Source organism: Macadamia integrifolia, chromosome 12 (genome assembly GCF_013358625.1).
Source record: "Macadamia integrifolia cultivar HAES 741 chromosome 12, SCU_Mint_v3, whole genome shotgun sequence".
Lineage (NCBI taxonomy): Eukaryota > Viridiplantae > Streptophyta > Magnoliopsida > Proteales > Proteaceae > Macadamia > Macadamia integrifolia.
This window is the reverse complement of record NC_056568.1, coordinates 12,606,656-12,629,896: the sequence shown is the minus strand read 5'-3', so window position 1 is coordinate 12,629,896 and position 23,241 is coordinate 12,606,656. Positions and strand designations below refer to the sequence as shown.

The 23,241-nt window shown below is 40.1% G+C and overlaps 1 protein-coding gene across 2 annotated transcripts in view; it reads right to left on the bottom strand.

Annotated features, from left to right (window-relative positions):
* The window catches only part of LOC122058039 (ADP-ribosylation factor 1-like 2), a 38,621-nt gene that overhangs the window by 14,672 nt on the left and 708 nt on the right, over positions 1-23,241 (bottom strand). The window contains exons 2-6 of one of the 2 annotated variants that reach the window (XM_042620435.1): positions 12,738-12,828; positions 5,225-5,340; positions 4,734-4,793; positions 4,587-4,652; positions 4,220-4,303 (exon numbers count right to left, since the gene is read on the bottom strand). In XM_042620435.1, coding sequence (XP_042476369.1) covers positions 4,229-4,303; positions 4,587-4,652; positions 4,734-4,793; positions 5,225-5,340; positions 12,738-12,828 — 408 coding nt within the window. In that variant the 3' untranslated portion in view covers positions 4,220-4,228. The remainder of the gene's footprint in view (positions 1-4,219; positions 4,304-4,586; positions 4,653-4,733; positions 4,794-5,224; positions 5,341-12,737; positions 12,829-23,241) is intronic. The other variant, XM_042620434.1, reaches the window with a different exon arrangement.

Genomic DNA, 23,241 nt, shown 5'->3' with positions numbered 1-23,241 from the left:
TAGGGACACCTTTCCATATGAAGGTACACAGATTTTTCCTCCCTCCAACCATAGCATCATGGTCATACATCTAAGGACAACCAAACAATACATCTGTGAGTTTCATTGGAATCAAATTGCACCAAACTTTCTCTTCATACCGATAAAGCTTCAAAGGAACTGAGCACCGTTTGTTCACCTCCAAGGTATTACCATTCAGCAAGGAGACCTTATAACGTTGAGGATGTGGGTCAGACTTTAAGGTTGTTTTCATCACAAAGGCTTCTGAGACAACATTGACACAGCTGCCACTGTCAATTATAATCTGACAAGTATGCTCCCTAGACTTCATACGGCTATAGAAAATGCAATTACGTAGCCAATCTTCTCCTTTAGTTTCAGCCACCAAAATGCGAGTAACAATATGTATGCCATGAGTCCCATCTTCATTAGTGTTTTCCATGTTATAGTCATATCCACCATCATCATCGTCTTCCAAGGAGCAGGGGTAAAGAGCTGATTCATTTTCCTCGTTAGAGTCTTCAACTTCAGCTACTGCATTAACCCTCTGCTTATGTGGGCAAGACTTGGCAAAGTGTCATACTTCTTGGCAATGGAAGCACTATACCTTATTGTTACCTATCATTAGTGCATTTCCTTTGTGATCATCCTGTGGAGGAAAAGTGGGCTTTGGGGGTGCTGAATTACTAGGTTTAGTGGCTGAAAAATTTTTCTTAACCTCCCCAGCTTGAAAACCAAACCTTCTACCTGATTATACTATAAGCTCCTCTGCTCGTAGGGCCTTGTGAAAGCAATCCCTCACTGAGTATACATCAGCAACACCAATTCCCCTATTAATTTCAGCTCACAATCCTAATCGAAACCGAGAATAAAGTGCATCAAACTTATTCATATACTCCACCACAATCATATTTCCCTGACGAAGAGAGTTCAGCTAGTCTTGTATATGAGCTCTGAAATTACGTCACAAATACTTGTCAAATAGTTCAAGCTTCATCTCCTCCCAAGTAGTAGGCTCTCTACCACGGTCCTCCAACTCTTGCTCATAGGTTCTCCACCAATCACGAGCAGCCTCAAGTAGGTTAGCACAAGCTAGTTTCATCTTCCATTCCTCAGGTAAGTCATAATAGTCAAAATAGTCATCCCATGCAGCTACCCAATCATAGAACAATTGGGGGTCATGTCCACCATCAAACTCCTTCAAATCAAGCTTGACTTTCTATGAATCTCTTGAGTACCTGTGAGGTGTAGGAAGTTCAATCTCAAAATAATCCCTTATATGTTCTTCAAAAGTAGCTTGCTTTATAGGAACCCCCTGTGGGGCTCTCAGATTAGGGTTAGGTCTCCTGTTAGCCAACTGAGAAATTGCATACAATGGGGCTTCCACTTCAGGTGACCTATGAGAATCACGGGTGGGTTGTTGTGGTTGGGTCTCCATAGCCAACAACCTTGCACCAAGAGCTTGCTGTTCAGCCTTCAATTCAGTTCTCATATTCTGTAGCATCTCCATATTAGAAGCTAAGGTGGGAGGGTTGTTCTCAGCCATGCTCTAATACCACTGAATGTAGGACTAGGTTTGAAAACTCAAACTAGACCCAAACTGCAGGAACTTTTAGTTAAAAGAACAACCAAGTACCCAAAACACACCAGCAATAATCAGTCCAACAGAACAGTAACAAATCAGTAGGCCATTGATCTGAACAACCAATAGCGATTAGGACAGAACAAGGATAATCAGATAAAAGCATGCCAGTGATGGAATAATGCTTTAAATAATTCAGATCAACAGATTAATATGCAACAGAGGCTCAACAACCAACAGAAACTAAAATAAACCCATCAAGTTCAGTTCTAGTCATGACAGGTCACTAAAAGATGAGAATATGGTGATTTGTAATATCTCACTAATGGCTAGGGTAGAATCAAGCCTACCTTGGATCGATCCTTAAGGGGGTATAGGGGAACAATCAACTAAAGTTTGGGAACCAGTTAAAGGCTGGAACTAGTACCAACAGAAAATGCCGATTGGCTCTGTTTTTAGGAATAATGGGCAGGAAATCAAGAGTATAAATACCTGATTCGATGGCAGCAGTAAAACCCTAAAATAACCTGAAAACCAACTTGAAATATAAGAAAGCTTGAAGAAAACCTCCTGGACTTCACGCCGTAAGGAATCGCTTTGATCAAACACCAAACCCAACACTTTGATCAAACACAAAGCAATCTCAGCAGAGACATTGCAGCAGCAACAATTTTTTTGTTTGTATAAATTGTGGGTTCAAAGTGAGACCCCTTTCCTTTATTTATAATGATAGGGGAGTGTTTACAAATAATAGAAACTCTGAAGTTATTAAAAACTGAGTTACTAAAACTACTAAATGTAGTTACTAAAAACTGGAATTAAACAACTGAAATTATAAACTAATTTAAGACTTGAAATTAGAAACTAGTAATAGCTAAATTAGAAACTAATTAAGGGAACTAATATCCCCATCAGTACCCCAAACCGTGAGCTAGGAAAACCAGCTTGGTCGACCCTCTTCTTCCTCCTCGCATAGGTCTTCAAATCTGCATCATGGCAGCATTTGTGAAATTAAGATACTGCATATGTGATCCTAGTGGGTTAGGCTGACTAGGTTGAGAATCCAGTGCCACATACCTTAGCCATATTTGGGGCAAGGTGTAACAGTGGATCTGGATAGACATGACCTTTTCAGAGTCCTCCATTTGTGACACTACAGGTAAGCTTGCTTTTTGTGCCACTATTAACCATCCTTGGATGGAGTGCAATATTCGTAGATGGACGTCCAAATCCTGATCGTTTGATCAGATTTGGAATGCCATCTATTTTGACGTTCGCTTTTAGCTTGCTTCCCTCGAGCAGCAACTAGTTAGGAACACCCCAAGGAACAGGCTTATTATTGTTGCCTAGGGTCTCACCTCCTCTTTAATAGCTTCTTCCCATCCCCATGATCATTTGTATCATCCTTAGGCTCCCCTCTTGTTTTGGGTTCTCCATGAGGTGTAACAGGTGTTAGTCTCATTTTGTTAGCTTTTGCTTTGCCCCCTATCTTGTTTCCCCACTTTTCGTTGGGTTTGCCCTTTCGAGCTTTGCTTTCCCCCCTCCTTTTTTCCCCTTTGTATATTCCTTCCCCTTGTTTTAATGCATTATTTATTCATCCAAGAAAAAACGGAAAAGAGGGAAAATGGGGAGAAAACCCAATGAGAATGGAAAAATAAGAAGAAAATAGGGAGAAGCAATATAGTAGCTGCAAGTAATATCAAAAAGGTTGTAGTAGTAGACATTGCCGCCACTGTCCACAACCATCAAGGAGGGAGGGAGAGGGGGAGGTACATACTGGAACTCAAGATGCCACCACCACCTCTTCCAACAACTCAGCCTTCTCCAACTAAATGGGGTCGGGTACATGAATCCAAGAGAAAAAAAAAAATCGGCCACATGAATCGTTGCCCTCCAAACCACTCTGTTAGCATTCATACTAGAGTCTTAGACCTAGCTTCTGCATGTTTTTACTTGCAACATCATCTAAGGTCGTTTTAGGTTTGCCCCCTAGCTCTTTTAGCTCCTTCCATCTGGACTAATCACTCCTTAATGGGGCGTCCTAAGGTCTCCATTGAACATGGCCATACCCCCTTAAACAACATTATTGGAGCTTATCCTCAATCAGAGCAACACTCCCAAATCAGATCTAAACCACCTCTTCCACCATCAACATATAAGAGGAAGAAGACCCAATGGGTTTCATTTGTTAAATTATAACTTAAAATATATATATATATATATATTTTAATATTATGCATTCCCCTACGTATGCCAAGTAAAGGAAATAAGATTTTCATTATTACTTATAAACCCACCCTCAAAATTACAATTTTACGGATCGAAATATCATAGTTTACATTATGAAACCCCAATTGGTATACACATGCTTGAGTCTCCCAGGTGCCAAGGTGAAAAGAAAGTTGGGAGACTATGAATCCAAAGCTCATTTCCACTAAAATAAGCCCATTTTTCTGATTTATCTGCATCACGTTAGGAGAAAGAGAGAATATCTCATTTGCAGTTTGGGTTTTAATGTATATACTGAATCCTAGCACATCCCAAACAGAAATCACTTTTCCATCTCAAATTTGCAAAATAGCAAAGACAAATTTAGCCTAAACACAAATAAAGGGATCTGTAAAAGAGTGGGACAACCTTGAGCATTTATGTGCATGTTTCTTTGGATGTCTGTGTGTGTACATGCTTGCTTTTACGTAAATCAGCTGATTTCCCGCACACCTACCCATTCACATGTACACGCATCTGATTTATTTTCACAAACATTTCAATCCAGCATTATCACAAAAAAGAACATTGCAGGAAAATTTTAATGCAAGATGTAAAATGACTAACGACAAGAAGGAATCACACAATCAGGATATACAGTGAGTTACGAGTTGTAACAAGCATGCGTGTACTGCATAGGTATGTGTGACATTCATAGATCCATTGATGCATGCAAGTAGTGTAGTCAAATCATATGTGCTTGAGATAAAAACCAAAAGAACAAAACTAAACAAACCATGTCCTGTTTGTTTGCGAAGACCAATATCACACTATTCAACATGAAGGGATCTCTGATGATGGCCTGAAAGAATCAAATAGTCAGCTCAGAAATATAACCACACCCAAGGAATCCAAATCAAAATACGAAGTCAAAATATAGAACCTGAAACTCCTGTTTTGCTTTTCCAATTCTCTCTCTGTCTAAGGAATCAACAACATAAATCTGCACATATAGAAAATATCAACATCAGATAAAGCAACAAACCTGCGCTCCTCTCAAACCCCCTATGGGAAAAAGAAGGAAATAAAAGTACGAAAAAACATATCCACACAACATATGCACAAGAACACCTATACACAAATATATACAGAGGGAGAAGCATGCATCAGAAGCATTATCATCATTCATGCAAAAGCTGCACCTTTCAGCAATACAAGAGCAGTGACTCTGGAATACTCCACAGTCAATAGAATTTAATGTGTCATGCAAGCTGTTTCCCAGGAAAGAATAATGATACCACTACTTTGCATTGTATGAAAAAAAAAAGAGCTAATAACTGTAATAAAACCACAGAAAAGTATAAACAGACAGAATGATTACTCAAATGGACATGAACGCCAAGAACACATATCCAGTTGTAAATGAATAGTTACCAGTCCATCTGTGTTGTTAAAATAATGCCTCCAGAGTGGCCTTAGTTTTTCCTGCCCACCCACATCCCACACAGTGAAGATCACATTCTTATACTGAACTTTCTCTACATTAAAACCTGCATGATGACAAAAGATCAGGAAATTTTTCACAAGCCACCGTCAATACTGATAATCCACTGCATCATGAGTTTTCTGTAGCTATAATAGAGAATCAGAGCACATAACATAAAGAGAGGGACAGGAAAAACAACCAGAGGAATCAGCAATAAAGATCTGGGCATCCAACTAACGAGATGTTATGCCACCCTCAGAAACCGTGTATATTTCAGAGGTGTCAATCCTTGACTAGGAAGATCCCAGTGTTGATTTAAGCAAACAAATAATTGAGGCTGGAGTCATAACAACAAAGCCATTAGACATAATTGTATGGAAATAACCTTTGACCTGCAGCTTAATTTACTTCTGTGCTTACATCCCTCAATCTTTTTTATGGAAGGGGGGGTGAAAATTCAATTTTAAGTCGAAAGATACGGCAAAAGAAAGAATTCACCATCTCCAGTTTAACTTCCATACCAACATGTTAATATAAAGTATAAATGCCAATAAGGTTAAAAGAAAAATAATTCCTCGACACCTGTCAAGGAAGGATTTTCCTCGATGGTGCACCTAATTGTGCCATGGGAAGATGATATTCCCAGGTTGACACTGAGAGAAGGTGAATCAGTGTCACCAAATTTTCTCCCCAAATTTCTGACCCTGATTGTTCACCTCACTACATGGCACTCCCTACTGGTCACTCAAACTGGCTGGGGCAATCCCAATTTTACTGAATCCCAAACACACAGTTGTATGCATTGCCAGATCAACTAGACAATGCACACCCACTCTGCGTATCTGAGAAGACGGAATCAGGGTCGGGATCGGTCAAGGTCGATACCTATCTGATCCCAATCCGGATCGGCTCAGATTGGATAGAAATGCCCCTCGGTTCAATTAAAAAACTGTTTTTTTTTTTTAAACTTTACCCTTTGTCTGTGGCGATCATAGTTGTCATGGCGTCGCCAAGGCGGCGATTTGCCGTCCTGGCTGAAAATGAAGTTCATGGCAGTGCTACGATTTACGTGACTTACAAATGGCGGTCGCCATTGGCTGATAGGCGCCGCTATGGCACCGCCATGGACGCCAGGTACGCCTGATTCACTAGGCGGTCAATTTTTTGTAAAATGCAGGGTGATTTTGGCAGGGCTATGTTGATTTTTGATGATTTGATGTTGCTTAATTTTGGTTTTATATGTTACAGGGTATATATTGTAGGCTTGCAGCATGCTAAATAACTTTAGAAAATAGGGAAAATAAAAAAATAGCATACCAAATAACTTTAGAAAATAGGGAAAATAAAAAATGACATATGGGCGATTTGACCACCATGGCAACGCCATAACGGGCGATTCATAGCGAAATCGATTAGCCACCCCTCCACAGCCTTGGATTGATTTGACGCCGTGACAACTATGGTAGCGATCCACCGATACGGAATTGGCCAAGAATCAGGATTGGTTAAGTTGATACTGATCCAATCCAATTGTTCCAGGCAGATCCGATCCAATTCCTGAAACCATGCTATGCAGTCAAGCACAATACATGGCACTCCAAATTCCACAGATTACGTACACAACCACACAACACCAAATATATGTGGTACGGTAAATTTCCTACATCCACAGAGCAATATCCTACCCAGGGTCTCGTATATTGCCCAATACTCAACAGGTTTTGACTGTTACAACAATCTGGGTGCTATAATACCTGCTTCAGTCTGGGCTACAACCCTACAACCCCTAACCCCTTGTCAAGGTCCAATTTAATAGGTTACAATATGTATCAAAATAAATATAAGTCCCACCCTTACAAATTACAGCCTTAGGTTCATGGTTCAACTGGAACTAGGTCATTCAAATGGATTTGAACAATAAATGATCACCTTCCCCTTGGCAATCACAACTTGAGAGCTTCACAGTGGTCCCCAAATATACACTGAAGTCTTCAACTGACCCCTTTGCGCTGGGAGACTTGAATCTTCAAGTGTAAGCACAGTGGTACCTCTCAAAGACCTCTTGAGTCTTCAATAGGGTTCGAATAACCTCCTTACATCTTCATTAAAGCTTCACCCAAGCTTGAATGGTGGTTGGAGGGCTTCAATGCAAGTCTTCAATCCCAAACTACCTTTGGAAATTCATCACAAAAGCTTGGTCATGCTGCAAGTTGAACCAATTGATTTAGAGCCCAAATGGCTTAGTCATACCCACAACATGATGGATGGGCGTTTCGGTAAATATAGGGGAGGTTCCGGTATAACGTGGCATGTCACGAGCTATAGAATCAGTGTCTCAAATGGGCGGGTGCCGGGTGGCTTAACAGCCCTTAGATTGACCTCAAGGCACTTCATTGCATCAACGAGTGGCGAGGGGCACAGGGTGTCTTCGATTAGAATCAATCCAATCCATATCACACAACGGTGACACACATATAACTTGCGACTTCAATCACTACCATCAGATCAGGATCGTTAAAGGGGGATCAAGTCTCACCCTTCCTTTCTGTAACAATATGAGGGCTAACACCCAGCAAGCCCAAGAGAAAAGGAAGAAGAAGAGGAGAAGAAGAAAACCGAGACTGCTGGTTTACAGAATCATGGCCAGTGGTCTCCCTTACCTTTCTTATTTATAACTAAAACTTATTACAAGTAAAAAAGGAAAATCAGTAATATTGTAATCTAGCTTAACTAGGAAATAAAATTAGAATAGAATCCTAGTGCTAATAGGAAACAAAATATGAGTTAGGGCCAAGGCATCAAAGAGATGCCATCAACTCACACACATACCCTTTGTACCCCCAAGCTGGAGCATACAAATCACCCATGCCCAGCTTGGAACATCCTTTTCTGAAGGCAGGACCAAACAAAGCGTGATGTAGATAAGTCACTTGGGCTTATTTTATTGCAAATAATCCTTGGGTTGTGTTATGTATGTGTTGGGCCTTTGATCCCATGAGTTTTCTTTGAAATGGGCCTAAAATATGGGTAGAAGGTAGGAAAACGGGATTTAATTCATTAGTTTAATTAGTTGTTATTTAATTCAATAAAGGTCCATTAGGCCATTGGTTGGTTATAAAGTCCTATATGGACTATTAGTTAATTAGTCCTACTCCATGTTGGAGTCATAAAGTCAAATTCTAGTCCTATTTTGAATTCCTAGTTGTAGTAGGAGTGTCTAGTCCTCTTTGAAAACTAGCTCCTAGTCTTAGTATGATTGTAAACTTCCCCTCTATAAATAGAGAGGCATATGTACCATTATTGAAGAGATTTGAATGAAAATAAAGTTTGCAACTAAATGCTTAGAGCAGCTGAGATAGCTGTGGGTGAGAAGCCCAGGCTGAGATAGCCACCTCCTCCCCCACTTTCCCTTGTTTCTTCTTTGTTTAATCTTTCTATTTTCATTTTCAATTGCTACTATTTATGTTTAATGCTGCTGTGAGTATAAATAAGTTCAGATCTGTCCAAGCATTAAAAACCAGAATCGATCAGCCAAAGAGTTCCTGTTTTTTAAGCCAATCGACCCTCATTGCAGCCCAAGTCTGAGATCTGGTCTGCAGATCCTTTTGGGGACTGGTTCTACACTTTTATAAGATCAATCGATCCTCTCTTGAAGACCATCTGAAGTCGACCAGCTGCTGTTCTGAAGAATCTTGAAATTTTCTCTCTCCTAGTTCAGAAAATCAAGAAAGCTTGTAACTTCACAACCAGCCGTCAGAATCCTCTCAACTTTGGGGGTTTTTGTACCCTCCCTAGGGATTATCTACACTCAAGAGTGCAGCTCAATCGGACTCCTACAGACCTGGCCGCACCTCTCTCTCTAGCTCCATAGCAGGACTTTCTCTCTCCTATCGGGTAGGGTTTTGGGCTGGTTTTGCTCCTATATGGGTATTGTATCCTTCGGGGTTTATTTGATGGTCTTATTTCTTTGTTTCTTAGTCCTATTTGTATTGTTTGGGGTTATAAACTGCTGGGGTAGTTTCTTGTAATCTATTCCTGCATTAAAGGGCTTAGTAAACATAACCGAGTTGGTCAGAGGAAGCAACGAACGGAGTGAAGATCAACTTCTTTATGATAGCATTGCGCACAAAATGACAATCCACTTTAATGTGCGTAGTACGCTAGTGAAGAAAATGATTACTTGCAATATAGATAGCCGCTTGATTATCACAAAACATCTTCCCTTTTACTTTGTTCAGGTTGCTCACTCGCTTCCAATCATTGCTTTCAAGCTTCAATCACATGTTAGTCTTTTAATTTTTAGTTTTATGACTTGATGTACATGTTGATTTTTCATGACTTAATATATAACTGTATAAGTTAATAATTCATGTTGATTTTTGATGACTTGATATGGTTGTGTTGACTTTTTATGATTTGATGTTGCTTAATGTTGATTTTATATGTTATAGGGTATAAAAAATAACACATGGGCGATTTGACCACCGTGGCAATGCCATAACAGGAAATTCATTGCCGAATCGATTAGCCACCCTTCCACCGACTTGGATCGCCATGACGTCGTGACAACTATACGTGGTTGTCACCTTCGCTAGGCCAATTACCTGCTTGGCCATTGCCCTCCACAAGGCCAACGCCCGCCATAATGGCGTCCCTTTTGATAGCGGTGCACTCTTGGCAGCTAAGAAGATGAAGAAATGATATAGGCTGTTAGGGTTTGTGAAACCCTAATTGGATTTAACTTGGTTGCCCTTCCTTGTAATGGGCTTCCTTGTTTTGTCTTTAGCCCATGTGGGCTTTCAGCTGTAACGGGCATGTTAATGACATGTTTTTGAGTATTTGAGCCCATGTGGGCCTTGGTTGTAGTCCTTCATGGGCTTTTGTTACCCTTATTGGGTTTGTAACTTTCCATTAGGGGTTATATTCTCCCTCCCTCTTCTTTTAATGCATTTAATATTCACCCCCAAACAAATGGACAACGGAAGACCCCATGAGACAACAATGAGCATGTTCCTTAGGCATGTCAAAAGAGCGAGAGTTGGAAGTCCATCTACGAAGATTTCTCTCCATCAAGATATGGTTGACGATGGCACAAAAGGCTAGCTTCCCAGCAACATCACAAATGTATAAGCCAGCAGAGGTCATGTCGATCCAGATCCATTCTCTGGCAAAGGGGAGGATCCTCCTTCTAGATGGCTAGTAGTTGTGAAGGACCCTCTTCCAAACAGAGGAAGAGAAGGGGCATGAAAAAAAAAAAAGATGGTTAACATCTTCAGGATCATTCTAACAAAGACAACACAAAGAGGGGACTTGAATGTGTTGGGCAAATAAAGAAAGACTGCGTAGGAAGGTAGTTAGAAATGGTGCGCCAAGCCGTGGAATTGTGGCGGGAATGTGACTTCTAAACCAAATGATGTTTCTCCAAGGGGATCGAGGCCCTTTCGATCTGATGAAATCCCAAGTAGAGGCCGAGCTAAGAGTCTCAAACAAGAAAGGGAGCCAAATGATCTTGTCATCTCTTCCCCTATGACTAGGGAAGGGGGAGAGAAGACCAAAGATCAATAAAGGGGGAGGAAAGAGGGGGTACCAGCCACCTTCAGAGATGATGGAGGCGACAATGACATATCGACTCAAACTAGAGGAGTAGATGGACCTAGGGGAGATGAATAAAAGAGGATGTCCAACGGACACCAGGGATCTAACCGGAGGGAGGTCGAAGATCCATTGCCAATGATGTAGGAAATGGCATTCAGAGCTAAAGGTGTAAGATTGAGGATTTTCCTCCAAATCCAAGAGGCATCCCTATGGGAGGGAGCAGACCAAAGGGATTCGGTCCCAAGGGGAGAATTATAGACCCAGGACACCAAATACTATTGTGTTTGGAGGCAATTTTCCAAATGAGTTTGAGGATCCAGCAGTGTTGGCTTCTTTAATTCTTCTCAACCCTAGACCTCCACCTCCCTCAGATTTGGGGACAACAACCCAAGTAGTTGGACGGAGAAATTTGCTGGACTCAACTCCTTTCCAAAGCCTTGGAAGGTTCTCCATAGCCTTGATAGAAGAGGTGGGGAGGGCAAAAATTCATACCAATATAGGTACATGGACTAGAGCACAGATCTAATCAGAGTTATGCGGCCCGCATGGGATACAAGCTTACCCTTCCAATGTAGAGTCCCCCCCCCCCAAAGAGATCGAGCATGGGGAGCAGTGGTGGGTAATCACCTGGAAGAGATGAGAAGAAGGCCCAAATATTTAACTGAAAGGAAACCAAGAGAGAAGCCAATAAGTCCAAGAAGATGGGCTTGAACAAAATTAGACACATCGAAGAGAAAAGGTTGGATTTTAGGAGGTTAATGAGAAGGCCCGAAAGATTTCAAAGAGGAGTAAGGAGGACATGATGGTAGACATGGATAACCAGCTTTAGAGAAGATCATAAGATCCTCAACGAGAGGAAGGTGGAAGTGCATAAGGACTTTGCTTTTGAGGAGCAAGGAGATGAGATGATGATCAGTATCAGGTTTGATAGATCTAGAAAGCACTTCAAGGGCTAGGGAGAAGAGGAAGGGGGATAAGGAGAAACTTTGTCTGATACCAACAAAGAAAGAGAGATAACTCACTGGGCTACCATTAACCAGGACCGACAAGCGATCAGAGGAGATACATTAGTGAATCCAGTGGACAAAGATGGGAGGGAAAGACATCTAGATTTAGGAATTTGAAGATGAAGTCCCGATGAATAAAGTCAAGCTTCATGAATGTCGATTTTGAGATGAACAACAGGGGAGTGGGATTTCCAATCAAAGCCTCTGACAATTTCATAAGACAGAATGATGTTGTCGGCAATGCTATCACAAGCAATGAAGGCGGATTGGTTAAGGCTGACCAGAGAATCGATGACTTTCTGGATCCAATTAGCTAAAATTTTGGCAATGAATTTGTAGAGGAGATTGCCGAGGGAGATGGGTCTGAAATCAGACATGGTAGTCGCCCCTTCCTTTTGGGAGATGAGGCAAAGGAAGGTATGATCGACCCCACCGATCTGGTTAGCGTACAAGCAAAAACTCTTGATGGCATGACTGATAATATCCAACAGGAAGAGAAGAAGCCCATACTAGAACCATTAGGGCCGGGGGCTTATTTGCTTTACGGGCAAGGACCACCACTAGGATTTCCTCTTCAAAAGGGATGGAATGGAGGGAGGAGGTAAGTTGGTCTGAAATGATTGTTATACACAATTTATTGGTTTATCACATGAATTTAATTTTTATCAGTTAAACCATCTACAAAACAATCCCCGGGTGGGCCAGAATAGCCCAGTCACTGTGGCAGAGAAATAAAAATGATCACTAAGATGACAATGAGTATCCAAATATCAGAAATTTAAAGCTTTAGCCCGGAAATTAGCAAAAGAAATGCATGTCAAGATAAAAAAAGAAAGTAGTTATGATCAAGAAGGCCTACCAATCGTTGGGACAGTCGACAAAACTTCTCCAATGTGCAGTTTGTACAGTATAGTCGTTTTACCAGCAGCATCCAAGCCAAGCATCACAACCTAAGCCAGTTCAATTCAAAAAAATAAATAAGAAAAGAAGCTTCACAGCCCTGGAAAATCAAACAATAGATACAAAGGAAAGCCGCCATGATATTGTAGAAATGTAAGAGGAACAGAGATGGGAAGAAATTTGTTGCAACATGGATTGAATGCAGCACAAAGAATTTAAAACAAAGAGAGCTTAAAGATTAAAGTATCGATATTGGTCGCCATATTGGTCGGCTAAATTTAAGATACGTATCAGAGGGTATCATGTCGTATCGGAGATACTTAAACCATAAGCTTAAGAACTACACTGCAGGAAAAAATACCTGTACATACAATGCAAATATATAAGAAAATTCTGATAGAAGATGTAATTACCATATTTTCCGCCACATCTTAAGTGATAAATTCACAAAAGCCAGAGCCTCTTCTAAAGGCCTGATCATAAGTCATCTCAACTCAATATTGCAAGAGAATTAGCTGCTTAGAGCTGCTAAAACAACCACCTATCATACAAGCATGACATAGAAAATAAAACTCATCAGTCATGTCTAATCAGCATCCTTGATGCAGGTCTTTAGCAGTATGTGCACAGGAATAAGGGCAAAGTGTCCCATGAAACTAGTTCTAGTTCAAATCAGAACGACCTGGCTGCGTAGACAGCTTTGGAAAACTTTTTGTTGTTACTTGATGGGGCCAGTTTGCTAGAAAATCTCCTACAAGATGTTGATTAAGTTTAGCTTCTCTTCGTGGCCAGTTTCTATTTTTATGTTTGCTACTTAGTGGTTAGTCAATAGCTTCTAGGACTCGCGATTTTGGTTCTCTTTTATGTGGTAGTTAGTAGATTTATTTTCTAGATGAGTTGCCTGTCAGACAAGTCTCTCCTACACATGGATAGTTATTAAATATGTATTCATAATTCAAAATTTATACATATAAGTAAGGAGAACCATGCCCCACAATTTTCACATCAAACATTGTGTGTTATCTCATGAGATGCAAGCTACTATGGTGATTCAGAACCAAACCGAAGGTTGTGAAGAGGTTAGATGGTGGTGGAGCCTTGGTCGTTTCCCCTTTCTTCCCTACCACTTATTGACGGAGGGCCGGTAGGGAAAGGGAAGAAATCCCTGAGATGGTCTTAGAGTTGCAGGGGAGGGAGAAATCGCACTAAGAAAAGGGGGGGAGAGAATCACACATGCCCACAGGCTTCACAAACACTCGACTCAATTCATCTTTTCCATCTCTGACTTGTCCAATGGTTACAAACATTAAATAGGGAAAATAAAGATATAAAAGGAAATCAACTGAAATAAGAAACTACTATAACTAAGCAAACCGACTCTACTAAGACTCTAAATTCTACATGAACCCAACTTGCTAAAATAAAGTGAAAAAAATAAAATCAAAGAAAATTTTCCTAAATAAAGTAAATTCTTAAAATCCTACTAGACCAAATAACCAAATAGGGATCTGCCTCATATCCGTTTCGATACCTAGATGGGTATGGATGGCTCCACGGGTGTGTATTTGCATCAATTCCCTCGGTGTCGAGTAAAACTCGTGCACAAGTTTTGTAGAACAGGAGAATCAACAATCGATCAATAGCCATCCTGGCACGTATGAAGTCACCATCAAAACAATAATCGAACGCTATGAAATCCATGACGCGAAGTTCATTGGTGACGTAGTGACTTGAAAAAATAAAACCGATGGGTTCACTGAAGAGATCAACCGATTTAAATTTTTCCACAAGTTGATCTTCAACTTCCAACGACGTCATCTCATCTTCCATCATTGGTGACTCATCTTCTGGATCATCTACTTGTTGCTCAACAGCTAAGATCACGTAGTTGAAGGTAGAGTGCATACAATCAAACGTGACCAGTGCTTGGGCTTTGATGTCCTTGCAGTATTGTTGAATCTCATTGAACTTCTCTCGTATCAATTGTATTTGTTAACGAATATCCAATAAAAGATCGAGATCCATCGTCGAGGTTTTGCTATTCGGAATCATTATAGACCCACACAAATAAGTACAAAAATCAAGGAGTGATGGCAGATCTGTAAATAACTGAGATTCTTAAGTGGATGGTAGGATTGTAATATTGAAAATTAAAAACACAAGAAGTGTGCAACATATGAAGGGCAGGGATACATTGGAAGTTTCAAAAAAAATAAGACAAAAGGGAATAGAGGAGAATAGGAAGGGCAGTTTAGGAAAGTCATAACTAACAATCGGTTCCTTAGTGGGAAGGTTACTGACAGACTTCCATCCACTTCTTGTAAGCAGAGAGGATGACGGAGGATGATGCGACTTTGAAGGACCTAGAGACGAGGGAATCGCAAGGAGGGTGGAAGATCGATGATTGCTGATGGCGACGAACGGGAAGACTTCAAACCAGGTATGGATTCTGTTCTCACTGTTTCCAGTGCTGTCTTTTCCTCTCTCTCTCTCTCTCTCTCTCTCTCTCTTGTTTGGCTGTTCGAGGAACCCTAGAACAGTGAAAGGTTTTGATTTTTTTTTTTAATGGAACCCTAGGTCAAAGGAGAGGGTTTGAACGAAGGATCACAGCCTCACAGGGTGGAATGGAATCGGTGGGGTTGGGTTTGGTTCGCTGCTGCAACAACACCACCTTTTTTTTTTTTTTTTTGCTGCTGCTGTTGTTTCCTGGCAGAAAGTAATGGAGGGGATACGGATGGGAAGGGAAGAAGAAAGGAGGTAGAATAGAGGAGGAATTGAATCCTTCGGCTCCGATACCAAGTTGATGGAGGGCCAGTAGGGAAAGGGATGAAATCCCTGAGATGGTCTCAGAGTTGCAGGGGAGAGGGAGAAATCGAAATAAGAAAAGGAGGGGAGAATCGCACACATGCCCGCAGGCTTCACAAACACTCAACTCAATTCATCTTTTCCATCTTTGATTTGTCCAATGGTTACAACCATTATATAGGAAAAATAAAGACATAAAAAAAAAAAATCTACTGAAATAGAAAACTACCATAGCTCAGCAAAACGACTGTACTAAGACCCTAAATTCTACATGAACCCAACTTGCCAAAATAAAGTGAATAAAATAAATCAAAGATAATTTTCCTAAATAAAATAAATTCCTAAAATCCTACTAGACCAAATAACCAAATGTGGATCTGGCTCATATCCGTCTGGATACCCAGTTGGGTATGGATGGCTCCACGGGTGCGTATCTGCATCACTTATTCCCAGTTTCAGCAAGGTATATAACGAGTCCATGGGTGAATACCAAGGTATTCTGAAAACCTGGTATTGGGGTTGGATTCTAACATTATTACTTCCATTCCTGTTGACTTAGTTCAGTTATTAGTCTCCATATCCTGCTAGCTCTATTTTTCTCAGTTTCGTCCCTGCAACAGTAGGTTCTGTCCATTTGCGATCTCAGACCTCCATTACAGCTTCCAGCCAATCCAGCCATAGGTTCAACTTTAACCCAATTTTTGATATGTTGTTCCTCTTTATTGGGACTACACTTGCCCAGAATTGCAGGTTCACCAGGACAGGAACCTGGGAGTTATCCATGTTTCAGAAACTTACTATTTGCTGTTTTCCTTAAGTTTCCCTAATTTCTGTACACCATCGTTACTCACCATCTAACCGTTGGTTTCCTATGATATTTTAGCCACAGGTACAGCAGGTATAAGCCAACCTTTGACCAGTTTTTCAGTCTTATCGGTTCAGTGGTTCTTTATTTATTAATCTTCTCTATTTTTTCCCTATTGTTCTCTAAATCTGGGTCAGTGCAATTCTGTCCTAGGATTAGTATCCCAAATCTATCCTAACAGGTTAGTGGAACGCATCAATCCTCTTCTAAGCAATGCCTAATTCCCCTTCCATCAACACTCCTGCTCTTAAGTACAAACCCCCCCCCCCTTCACGGTTTTTTTTTTTTTTTTCCAAATTGAAAGCACACACTAGAATATTCATGGCTGCAACAGGCAAAGCCAGAAACCAACAAATCAAACGGGTGTTGAGCCCATCAAAACAGTTCAACTGTACTCTACACCGCATGAACAAGGAACAGCATAACTTTCAAGGCCTATACCAATCTTTACCCTCTCCACACGATCCAAGTCAGAGCCCCAAAATCGTTGGGTCTTAACAGCTCCCTCTTTCTATGTTGTTCTTGGGTCTAAACAGCTCCCACTCTTTACAGTTATTCTTGGATCTTAAAAGCAGTCACTTTAGACAGCTTCTAAGGTCAGCAGACACTAAAAATTTTCAATTTTCCTATTTTCCTACTTCTGATACACAAAGAAATAAGATGCTCACACTATTCAGTTGGAAGTCTTAACAGGAGAGTATGTAATGAGTATGATGGATCTATTTACAATCATTTACAGACATACAAAATCTCTTTAAAAAAAGAAGTTACAAAGAAAAGATTTAGTGACAGTAATCTCCAGAGCAAGCCTATTCATTCAAGTCATCATGTTAGGGATATGCCCACACTCCTAAATTGGTTTGATGATAACAAACAAATAGTCACTTTAACTATAGTTGTTAAGTGGTGCTTAGTGTAAGGACAAGTGTAGAAGAAGAATGCCCACATGTCAAACTCCAAGAGTCCAAGCTTCAAGATGTCAAGACAAGGACTTACAAATGAATTAATTGAAGATGAAGTGCCAAGAAGTGAAATAACAAATTGAAGAGCTCAATGAAGATCTTCTAGGATAGATTACATTTTCATGTTGTAATTGTACCTTCCGTACATATACGCGCACTCACACATCATGCATTGCATTCCTTCAAATCAGAATGACCTTAGAATACACCTTGACCAAGTGTGAAGAGCAATTAAGTGGTTAAGAACATATTAGGAATAATATGTCCTAGTGAATTTCTGTGAAAATCACATTTACTTGACTCAAATGCATTTTGGGTAACTTAAAAGTAGGTATCAGGAGATGGTCCCTTCATGAAAGTTGTAGAGATACGAGTTATGAATCCAACGCAATTGGAATCAGGTCAATCCGATGTTAGACCAGAAAGTTACGACCAAAATACTGACAGGTCAGATTTTCAGAACCCTGTCAAACTAGTTCTGGCCGAGCCTGAGGGCAGACAACTGGCTGAAAGCCCTGGTCGACCGGCACCTGTCCAGTCAACCAGTGCTAGTCCAGCTGGTTTACAGCTGGCTCCAATGGATAGTTTTGTCCGACGGCTCTTTGGCGGTCGATCAGCTATCGACGGAGGTCGACTGGTAGACCCAAAAAGTGACCGTTTGAGAAAAATTTCTTACCTATTTTTCATCCCTAATCTCACCTATAAATACCTCCAATGCTACTCATTAATTAAAAATTAATCCTAACCTTGAAGAAGCATTATTTGAGTATTAGAACTGAGATTGGTCTATACCATCTCTTGAGTTCAAGTTCTCCATTTTCCATTCAAAAGGAACTCAGGGTCTACACGTCTTCATCCACATCCTAGCATTTGCATTGCAAGCATTAAGAAGACTTCAAAGGTGCATTATTTATATATCATTGCATTTCATTCACGCACCACACAAGAGGTAACTCTAAACATTTCTATTCCACTTTGAATTTGTTTTTGTCCAAGAGTTGGGTTAACTCTAGAATTGGACACCTTGTTTACACATTTTTCTAGACTATACTCAGACAAGTGTGTAGGACCCTCTCATCCTTGAGAGATTGTAAGGACTCTTTCAACCTTGAAAGAGATTGTAAGGGCTCTCTCATCCTTGAAAGAGAATGTAAAGGGCACTCTCATCCTGTAATGAGATTATACAGATCCTCTTAGCCTTAAAAGAGTTTGTAAAGGTTTTCCTCCCTACCTACTGTGCACTGAAGGGAAGAACTAGTGGAATACCCTACAAGTGGTAGGGAGTGGACTAAGCTTGGATTGAGTCAAACCACTATAAACCTTGGTGCTTTGTGATTGTGTTCATTTTACTTATTCCGCAGTTTTTAATTTACAATCACATTTGGAGAACCATTAATCGAAAGGTTTAAAATCCACGAGTATACCCTATTCACCCCCTTCTAGGTTATTTCAATCAAGTAACAAGAAAAAGTATCTTGCCATATGATCTCCTTTATTAATCTCAATTTTTGAGATTAAACTGCCCCACTAGAACCTATTAATTGTTTAGAAAACTGCCACAGAGACAGTTTATAACTAATATTGCAAGCACTACTAGGTATACACTTTAACCTAAGCTCAGCTCAGCAAATCTCGATTAAGTCAGAGCCATGAACTACCATTTATGGAAATCAATCTCGCCATGCTTGCAACCTCAGCTTGTTAGTTAGTGTATAAAAAAAGATGTAAATATATTTTATAAGTTTTACAAACAATCAAAGTCTATATTAAGCATCTATTGCATTTGAGGATTTGCACTTTTCATCTCCTAGTGCTTCAAACCTATAATTTTATCTTCGTACAAAGAGATGGAGGTGGTTCTTGGCTGCAGGGAATATTGTTACATAGTGAGAACCATTTAAAATTTAAGGGAAAGAAATTTTGCAACCAACCCTACATAACCTACTCTAATCACCACTAATAACCAAGACCTAACATCTTCATATGCACATCTATCTAAAAGAAGCTCTCAGTTATGTATCAAAGTGAACCTAGGTTTAGCTCACATACAAAACCTGAGCATTAGGAATTTCTAAAAGTAGCCTGACCTGGAACCCATGGTTGGCTTGCCATCTCCGACTGTTAGCACCCCAAGTTCGCTTTAATCTCAATGACTAATTTCCCTTCATTTTTTTCATCTTCATTTTCACTAAGGTTCAAGGTATCGGATTTCAACCCTTGGAGAGACCAAAATTTCAGTCGAAAATTAGGAAATTTCGAGAAAACAAGGCAATTTTTCCCAATTGGGTGGAAAATTTGGTTTCGACCCCCAAAATGTGTTTTTTTATTTTTTGTCCGATTTTTTGTGTACTTCCTATTTTAGACTATTCTAACACATTCACATAATTAGTTTCATGAAAAAAAAAAAAAAAAAAACCTAAATTCATACTTGTGGGGTGAACCGAAGTTTGGTAATATACATTGAGTCGTTGACTGAAAGTCTGAAACTATACTACATAAGTACATAGTTTACATTATATGTAGTCTACAATCTACATAAGTACATAAAACATAATGCAAAGGATCCAAAATAAATAATAATATTACATAATTGTGAGTTATCTCTCAACACTCAACACTCAATTCCAAGTAGAGTGTCATAGCGGTTCTAGTTCATAAGTTGCATACCACAGTAGATGTCGTAGCCGCTCCTCTGATTGCACCACATATGAGTCCCATGACATGTTTTGACCCAATTGTTTTGGTAGTCCATCACTGCCCATCTATAAGATGCATCATCAACATCAGCTAGGTATCCCAACCTAAGGAATGGCTCAGTCACAATGATAGGACGTGGATGTGACACACAAGGTTGGATGGATAACCAAAGATATTGTCAATAAAAGATGACCCACCACCTGAACTACCCTCCTATCCAAATGAAGTAGAAGATCCACCATATTGTCCATACCTACCACCATATCCAAATGAACTGGTGCTCTCGAAGGATGGCACATAAGGTTTGGGGAAGATAGGATTTACCTTTATAGTCCCAGCTCCCTTCCTTAGGTAGATTTGCTATGAATGTGCAAGATCTAAGCTTAGATTGAAGATTAGACGGCACAAGGGTAAAATTTGGAGGGTTTTCCCAAGTTTCCTACTTCATAGAGAAGAAATAGGGGGAGAGGGTCAAAATTTTGAAATAAGAAGGTTTGGTTTCCCATTTAAGAACGTTTTATAAAGGCTAACCCATTGGTCGAAACCAATGACTTTTAAAAGTCACATTGTATTTGGTATCGGAGTTATGGGATACCGTCGAAATATGGGAAATTTCGACAGTATCTGTGGAAACCTTGAACCATAATTTTTACACGACAGATGATGGAAGCATGTTCAAAAATTCAAATGACTACTCATCAAGCTCTATCATTCCAATCCTCCAGGTATACATTTCACCACTCTGCTCCACTTAAGGGAAGCAGATTTCCAACAAATGACTCAAAACACTAGAGGCTTATGTTGATTGTTATTATACAAAAAGTATGCTATTCAATTAAGCTATAATAAAGCAATCAGTGAAGCTGAACTCTGACGGTTGTTCTTTGTAAAACCTGAGACCCAATGGCATTTCAAGTTGTTCTTTGTAAAACCGGATGGGTATGATCGGCCAATGGGAAGGTGACACATGCCCAGAATTCTATGACCCAGAGATCACCGAGATTCGACAAATAGGCAACCAAGGGATCCAAGAGTTCAAGCCAAACTTATAAGGACTTGACCCCCAAGACGAGTAGGCAACACAGTGATCAGAAGGTCCGATAGCATGAGGTTCGATTACTAAGATCAAAAAAGCAAACGACCAAACAAGTAGGCAACCTAGCACTCAGAAGGTCTAATAGCACGAATTTCGATTACCAAGATCAGACGAACATACGACCAGACGAGTAGGCAGCCTAGTGATTAGAAGGTCCAATAGCATGAGGTTCGATTACCATGATCAGACGTACTGACAACCAAACGGGCAGGTAGTCTGGTGATCAAAAGGCCCCCATAGTGCGAGGTTCGATTACTATAATCAAAATGGATGAACAGACAACGAGACAAACAAACTAATAGATTCCCAGCCGATCAAATCACTTTGCGCCATACAAAAAACTTCTCATCTCGAGCCTATATGTCACTGGTATCTAGCTATGATATCTGTATCCACCCTTAAGCTTGGCCTCAAAGCTAACAAACTTAACTAGGGTCATGCGATTAACACACTCAAGATTGACAATAGTCAAGTTAACCATTATAGCTCTGGTTACTTAACCCAAAAATAACCACAAGTTAACCGTTAGGATCTGGGAGTGCTCATGAGGAGATCAGCCACCTCAGCATGAATAAGGACAGAACAAAGCATGCTTTGACAGGGCCGAAGGTTATGGGAAAAGGACCCATAGGTCAACAAGGAAGCTTACTATTACAATATTAGAGGGGGTCCGAGTAAGGAAGGAAAGTAAGCAATCTTGAACCCTCAGAGCTCAGGAGTGGTTTTTCCCTTCTCATCACTAGTTCTAACTTGAGCTTTGGAGAGCCTTTCCCGGAGACCGGCTCCGGGATTAGTTCTTCATCTGTAAATTGTAGGTAGCGAGGAGGTAAGAATCTCTCAACCCAACAAGGTAACAACCAACTCCAGCTTTGGCCACATCCCTCTTAAAAGTTTGGGACTTCCTGTACTTTTCGATGGCGGCAATAACCTCACGACGAGCCTGGTCAACTGTCTTCTTAAGTTGCTAGTTCAAGAACTTATTGGGAGCTTACTCAGGTCCAATAGGAAATGAATCCAATAGAGGTGAACTGTTATTGCTTAAAGTTAAGCAGGGTTTGGCCATATCTAAGGGATTGAATCAGATTATTGTGGAAGGAAACTTGAATGCCTTTAAGTGGACGAAATGTGTCGATTTAAATCCATGGCATTAATGTCATTGGACTGGATTCATTCGAACTCTTGTTGATCAGTTGAATGACTCATTCCCTTGGATGTCTAGGGTGGTGAATCGCAGTTCCATTAAAACTCTTGCAGCTTGGTTGAATGACTCATTCCCTTGGATGTCTAGTCTAGTGAATCAGGAAGCCAAGGCCAAGCAAGGATTAGACCACTTTTATTCTTTGGCGAAAGTCTACCATTTGAGACTTTCTAGTTTATATTATGTTACATATTTTTCGGGGGTGGTGTGGTCACGTTGTCCTCCATTGAGGTTGCATCAATATCTTTTTTTTTTTTTTTTTTGGTCAATAAAGTTTGAAAAAAATGATTAGTGCACTGCACTCATACTTGCAATTAAATGACATTAACTTACACAAAAGTACCTAGAAGCAAGTTAATCACAGCAAAGACTCAATTCCAGCTGATACAGAAGGTCATCAAAAATTACTCTAGTATGGATTTGGGTGTTTGATCCAGTAACTCATCTTTCCTGTGTATCACAAGACTAATTTCAAATATATATATATATATATATCCTTATATCCTTAGCCCTGAAATCATCCTGTGCTTCAATGACAGCTAATTACAATAAGAATATTGACACCACAGACATTATTAAACCCGTTTCGGGCACTGGCATACAATCCACTGAATAATCGTCCAACCCACAACCTCCACCCACAATTTTTTTTTAACCATTCTGATTCTATCTTCCTTGTAGTCACGAAGCTGGAACGTATGTAGGGATTCACAGGAAAAGATACCTTTCAGAAATGCCAAGTTAACAAGAAAACACCAACAGCAATAGCTAAGACCAGCTTGCGATTAAAAATAAATAAATGCATCAATTTAGTTAATATGAGACATACTAGTACTATGT